Source organism: Pterocles gutturalis, unplaced genomic scaffold (genome assembly GCF_000699245.1).
Source record: "Pterocles gutturalis isolate BGI_N339 unplaced genomic scaffold, ASM69924v1 scaffold15719, whole genome shotgun sequence".
In the NCBI taxonomy this organism is placed as follows: Eukaryota; Metazoa; Chordata; class Aves; order Pterocliformes; family Pteroclidae; genus Pterocles; species Pterocles gutturalis.
The window spans coordinates 5573-12613 of record NW_010136005.1 but is presented as its reverse complement, the minus strand read 5'-3'; the positions used below and the strand labels follow the sequence as shown (position 1 = coordinate 12613).

At 51.1% G+C, this 7041-nt stretch overlaps 1 protein-coding gene across 1 annotated transcript; it reads right to left on the bottom strand.

Moving 5' to 3' along the window:
* Positions 1-1415: 1415 nt before the first annotated feature.
* Positions 1416-3463, bottom strand: DRD4 (dopamine receptor D4; the record flags this gene model as incomplete). The annotated part of the gene is made up of 3 exons (XM_010082142.1): positions 1416-1692; positions 2422-2969; positions 3351-3463. Coding segments are annotated over 3 exons (864 nt in total), but the record flags the coding sequence as incomplete, so codon positions are not given.
* Positions 3464-7041: the final 3578 nt, after the last annotated feature.

The window sequence follows — 7041 nt, the reverse complement described above, 5'->3', positions numbered from 1 at the left end:
GTCAAAGGGATCAAATTCTCTCCAGAGTTGCAGGAAGGTATAACAGAGGAAAACACGATGGAGAATACTCAAGTCTTACACGCAGTTTCTGACAAGTCCATTCCTTCCTCTGTCACTCCTAAAGGTCTCATTACGTTTTGCTCCGGGTGTTGCACGGCGCTGGAAGCTGGTTTGTCATCTCATACAGCTTTTGCTGTTCTCAGAGCCCGCTGCCAGGCTGTGGTCTAGTGAATCTGGATGGAGTCGCTCCTCAAATCAAGGAGGGCGAGACAGCAGCATCCTGCATTAGTCTGGTGACGGTTGATGCTGAAGTGGCACCTCTGCAGCGCTGAAGCTGCACTTTCAATGTCAAACCTGGCTTTCAGTGGAAGAATGTTCCTGTTGCTTCACCCTTTGCTTCTCCAGAGCCCGTCCCTGCAGGGTGACACGGGTCTGAGGAGCAGAGCGCGGGGTGGATCCCAGGAGGAGGACAGCTGCAGGACGAGGTGAGCTCAGGTACCAGCACTCAGGCTTTTGCCGGGTCTCCTGCTTGCGTAGGTGACTGGGCAGCAACTTCCAGAGTCCGCTGCTGTCCTTATTACACAGCTTTTGGCCAAGCAGAGCTGAGCCTTGGTGAGTGTCTGAATTTGGGCTTTACTGCACCATCTCAGGGCAAAAAAAAAAATTGCAGAGAGAGTGGGGCTATTTTCCTAAATGAAGAGATTGCAGGTATGAGTCATGTGGAATCAAAGCTTTCAGGGAGCTTCCCATCAGAGCCCTGGCATCTGGGCAGCTGCGCCCCACCCCAGGGCAAACTGCAGAACTCAAAAATGTACAATATAGTCACTGGGGGAATTCACTGTGTTTGTTTGTTTGTTTGTTGATGATAAATTGATTGAACAACTGCTTCTCTTGTGAAAGAAAAGCTTCAGGCCTCCCTGCAGTATTTTTTTCCTTTTGTTTCTAAGCAAACAAATTACTTCTTGGAAAGAACAACCCTGTTCAAAATCATTCCTCAGCAGACAGCTGTTCTGTGCAGTAATAATTGTCCCCCCTCCTGAGTCTCGGCAAACATCCAGAGCTGCTGGTGTCGCTGCGCTCAGGTGTACCAAAAGGTAGAAGGGACCTTACAAGGCCCTTACTCCTCTCCTCCTCACTGTCCTTGTGCGTTTTGTGCCCCAGCAGCCTGAGCGCAACCCCTCACCATTCCCCAGTGGGGAAAAGGAAGCAATTAGCAAGGTGCTCAGGCTGGTTTGTGTGCTGGCAACGAGCGGGGCGAGTGGGGCGGCTGCGCCTGCAGTTTCCAGGGGGGAGCGTGTCCGAGCTGTACGCACTGGTACTCACCTGTAACTCCTCACTACAGAGGGCTGGGAACCAGCGCCCGTTAGCTGCCATCGCTCCTGCTCCCCACCTCCCCAGCAACGACAGTAGACCTCAGGCAGAAAAAGATCTTTAATGAACTATACAAAAAGTAGCCTGGTCGTTCCTTCTCCCCAGCAGTTCCAGTAGCTCAGCAGAAGAGGTGCAGGACTTTGCGGAAGAAGTTCCTGAACTCCGCGTTGAAGACGGTGTAAATGATGGGGTTGAGAGCGCTGTTGACGTAACCCAGCCAAGTGACAGTGCTGGTGACTTGGGTGGGAACGGTGCAGGACTTGCAGAGAGCCCTGGTGATGTGCACCACAAAAAAAGGTGTCCAGCAGAAGAGGAAAGCACCTGCCAGAGGGACATTAAAGAGAGAAAGTGATGTGAATGTTAAAAAGGGTTTAATTTAATAAATGCAGGAATGGAGACAGCTCAGGAAAAGCAGCAGATGTGCTGACACACAGCACTGGGCGTATGCCCAGCCAGAAAATTTAGGATGTCTTTCTTGTCCTAAATGTTGATGAAGAAAAGTCCAAGTTATGTTTAATTTTGGATTTCTGTTTAAGCTACCAGGAGCTGTGGGTTTACCTTGAAGAAAAGGCTGGAATGTAAACACTGCATGTACGTTCTTTCCCAAGGGGGGGTGTTGGCACTGCTGTGGCTCAAAGGCACACTGAGATGTTCGCTGCGTAATCATCCTCTCACAGCAGGAGCTGGGTATGGAGGCCTTTACGGCACCCCAGTAAACGAGGGGAGGGTGGGTGTTAGAACATGAGCCTGCGGTGACGGAGAGGGAGGAGGAGCAAAGACATGGCTGGGGAGGTGGCACAAGAGGGAGGTGGCTTTTATCTCACCTGCACCCCTCCAGCGAGGAGAAGGTGTGGTTCTCAGCGGGACAGCTCTCATCGCTGCTCAGGCACCCGTCCCTGGGCAGTCTGGCTCCCCGTAAGGAAGCCGGCAAACCGTGTGTTCCCTTCACCAGTTCAAACAAGTCCTGCCAGCCTGAACCCTGCTGCAGGACAGTGCAGCGCGTCGCCCATCCTTCCCCCCCTCCCCCAGCCGTCACCGGCTGGCACTCACCGACGACAACAGGCAGCACCCGCATGGCCTTCCGCTCCCGGCCGTTGATCTTGGCCCGCTTCCGACTGTGTCCTGGGTGGGGGTACTTGAGGTGTGGGTAGGAGACAGTCTGGATCCCGTTGTTCATCACACAGTCCCCAGGGTGCTCAGAGCGGGCGTAGGGGTTGCACCCCTCTGGCTCCAGTCCAGCCTGCTCTCTCTCGATAAAGGTTGAGGGGTGGTACAGCTTCCTGTTGGCCCCGTAGATGCCGCCCCTTAGCTTGGCCTTCCTGGCTTCTTCCCAACGCTTGAGTCCCTGGAACATGGCGCAGTACAGCACCAGCATGACGGGGCAGGGGATGAAGAAGGAGCAGACGGAGGAGTAGACGATGTAGTTGTCATCCTCCAGCTGACACAAGCTGGGGTCCCGGTTTGGGACATTGTTGAGGCCAAATATGACAGGGGATGCTACAGCGAAGGCGAATATCCAGGTGGTGGATATAAGGATCAACTGTCGCAGGTCGATCTGTCGCCGGTTGTAGTTCAGTGGGATTGAAACAGCGATAAACCTGCCAACACAGGCCCCAGGTGCGTCAGTCTTGGTACACTGGTGTCACCACTGGTAACATAAGGGAGTGGTCCCAAAGCTGCTTGCCACTGTCCTCCCCCCCCAGTAATTTACTTACACAGCTGAGGCCTGGGCTACAACCCATCTGCCCCCTCAGGAGAGCACCCAAAGGGTCAGCGCTGGCCTGTCACACAACAGTGCTGGTCAGCTTGGCCACCACAAGGGTACCGATGGGCCACAAGGTGCTGGGGAGGATGGTAGGGTGGAACACAGCCCTCAGGGGAGAACGGGATCCAGCTGCCCTGCGTGGGACCCTTGCAAGGGTGCATATGGAAGGACACAGCGCTCCCTCCTCTGGCAGGAGGACGAGGAGGGCACTCACCGATCCACGCTGATTGCACAGAGGTTGAAGATGGAAGCTGTGCACAGCATCACGTCCATGGTCATCAGGGCATCGCACAGCACCGTGCTGAGGGACCACACGCCTCCCTGGAACTAAAAAAGATCCCTGGGGTCAGCAGATGCCACGTCCCACTGCCTTTAAAACAACTCTGTCTGGGCACTTCAGCCACTCATGTTTTCCTCCAGACAAGCGGCCTGAAGTCGAGCAGTCCTGCCCCAGCACCGTACTCCCCATCCAGCAAAGCAGTGCTGCACAGGAATTATCCCCAGGCGAGAGCTCGCAGCTCACTTACGTACTCCCCATCCAGCAAAGCAGTGCTGCGCAGGAATTATCCCCAGGCGAGAGCTCACAGCTCACTTGGGGCTTCACGGTTCTGGCCTGGCAGAGAACTGAGCCCCCAGCCCATCAGCGCTGCCACGCCAGTCGTGCTGGGCAGAATAACGGACACGGGGCAGCCCGCTGCCTTGGGTTAGTGCAGAGTGAGAGCCAGCAGGCTCAAACCCCCCAAACTCATCAAAATCACCACCCCAAAATCTCCCCAGGAACACGGGGCTAAGCATTCGCTGCACAGCATCACTAGCTGCCAGTCACTGAGGCAACAGCAAGAGGCTCTTCAACAAGTGACAGAGCACAAATTTTTCTTCCATTTTTTTATGCCCAAACTGCTCCAATGTCCTGTTTACAGATTATGTGAATAGTTTCCGTGTTCCACAACTGTTTCACTCTGTCACGCTAAGCACAAGGCCAGCTCTTGAGACTATGCTCACGCGAGTCAGATACAATCTCTTGTTCGCTTTCTCCACAATTGCAGGCACCCAGGGCAAAGCAGAAGTGCTGCCAGTGAGGATGTGACCAGCCATGTGTCATTGGGCCATATTATCTGGAAGTGTTGACTCTGCTATACAAAAGATATCAGGCAACAAAAATCTACACTATTGCATCCCAAATAATCACCAGAAAAAAACCAACAAAGCTAGAAAATGCCCACAGGTTTGTGGTTTATCAATGCCCGCTTGTGGAACAGGACCATTTGCTCAGCAGTGTGCTGTGAGCACAGCTGTTGGAAAACGGGAATGGAAGGAAAAGCTCAAGAAGCACAGAAATGCCAGGATTCATCACACCCTTCTTCAGAACATGGCACTGATTGCTTGTCCAGACTCTCTTGCATCCAAAGCTGATGAACTGAATGTCAGCTTCCTTCCCTTGCACCAGGACACCCCCTTCTAGGATGAGACCATAAACAGAATTTTTATAAAAAGTCTAAGTTTAGTACAACAGAAGAGGGTGGCCTTTTTGTTGTTCCCTGACAGTAAACAAGGGGCTCAAAACTCCGCTCAGCTCAAGCTGAACCCCTCCATCCTGGTTTAGCAGTTGAGAGGAAGAAAGGCTCCCTTGTTACCCCGTATCAAACTCAGAAAGCTCTGTCATCCCACACCACTCCGAAGACCACACGACTGCGCGTGTGGCCTGCAAGCACTGATGCCAAATTAAATTCTTGAAAACCCCTGAGTTTCAGGCACAACAAACCGAGCCTCTTTTATTTACTGTAACGATGTCCCGGGCCTGCGTGCTGCTCCTGTAGGAGCGGGGCACAAAGCAGTAAACAGCCTCTAAGAAGTAAAAGCCTCTCAACAGGCCTACAGCAGAATTCAAGGAGCTGAAGCTGCTGCAAACACCACCACGGGCTCTCGGGAATGCCTCTGCCTGGGGCCAGAAGCCCCTCGGCCACGGCTGCTGTGTCTGGGCAGCACGCCGCACACTGCTTTTGGGAGATTAATGATGTGACCTAATTACTGCCAGGTAGGGTCAGAGCACATCCAGAGAGTTCAGCCGCTTCGCAAAGTCCCATATATGTGGAATATATATTATATAGAATACACACACATATAAAATTGTATATAGTATATATATCATACTAATAAACTCTATTATATATTGCTGTAATATAAGATAATTTACTAAACACATTTATACATATTGTGCATATATAGAGGCTTTAAAATGTTTTCTATATTACATATCGATGCAATATATATCATTTTATACATTATATACAATTCATCCATATTTTCTATCTAATAGATTCTATATGTCCAATATATGTATATTTATAAAATATATTTTAAATTGTTGTTATTAAAAACTAGTTTATGTACAAATAAATATAAACACACATCTGCTCTCTGGTCTCTCTCCAGAGCAAACCTGTAGTAAGAGCCTGGCAGTGCTCCTGCAGTCTAACTCTGCTGGCCTTGCGCACGCTTCAGGAGGCGGGTATGGATTCGTTCATGTACAGATGCTACACAGTAGGTTCTGACTGTATTCATCCCGGCACACAAAGCGGAGCCACCTGGGTAACGCTCCCCCCGCAAGGCTGGGCAGGTGCAGAAACCCCTGCCCCACCAGGATTAATATCAGGCAGTAATGATGTCATGCACAGGATTATGATCAGCGGAGCTGTAAAGCCAAAGTAGACGCTGAAGAAACTCTTGGGCTATTTTTATATAGCCATCTCCTTGAGAGGTAGCTCCAACCTCCAGGAGGGCTGGATTTAGACCCGAATGCTTCATTCAGCCTTTTCTCCAGCACAGATCAGCCACCCCAGACTGAATTTGGGAGCTGGATCAGAAAAAACAACCCACAAATTTTTGCCAAGCTCCCAGGGATCCTGACAAGTTCAGTTCAGATTATAAGAGAGAAAATTTGATTCTTGGCCACAGTTTTCAAAACCTGTTTGTGATTTTGGGGAACTAATTGATTCTGAAAAGGACAAGAACTCTCAAGCTGCAGCACCCTCAGAGAACACAGCCTTTGCTGTGAGATTCAAGTTGGGCACTCAGAAAATGCTACAAACCTTTCCCGTTCCCCACCAACCCCCAAGACTGACTTTGAGGAAAGTGCTGGGAGAGGACTTCCCACTACAGCATGTTTCTCACTAGCCCACCTTAGCACCCAGAACCCCTCCGATGGGTGACTTTGGATTACCAGCATAGCTGGCTTCGCTGGGTCATGTGGTTGAGTGGCACCTAATTACAGGAGGCTGCAGAAGATTAGCCCATCAAGGTACACAGTGTAAAGCTTTAGGGATCAGAAACAGCTCAAGCCGCCTTTAAGAAGTGCTCCGGAGCAACTTCACTTTCATCGGCTTTTTGGCGTTCTCTGCTTTTTCAGCGCGAGGTCCCTTTGCTTTCCTCCAGCAACACACAATCAGAAGTGCTGCTGCTGAGAAGACCCAGCCAGCCAGTTGCACAGCAGAACAGATGCTCTACAGGCAAGCTGTCTGCCATAACACAATCAAACAAAGCTGCAAACACAACTCCACAAGCCAGCCCGTCTCCTACATCTTTTCATCTGGTGGCATGTTCTGCACAACTCTGGCCAGAACACAGGCTAATCCTCAAATGGGTGAGGATCGGAATATTAACCACCACGCTCCAAACCTCCGGGCATCACTTCTTGGAAGAAGAAGGAAAACTATATGGGCAGGGAGGGTCACGCTCTGCCCTTCGCTCAGCGCTTCATGGCAGACAAGGAGGGTTTATAGGAAGGTGATCACCACTCGGGATGAACCCAAACCCCTGTCAAAGCGGTCTTCCAGGTGCAGAATATTTGGAGGGTAGAGGTCTGGCCTGTCATCAGAAAAGCTGCGTCACAGGCACACGTAGATATG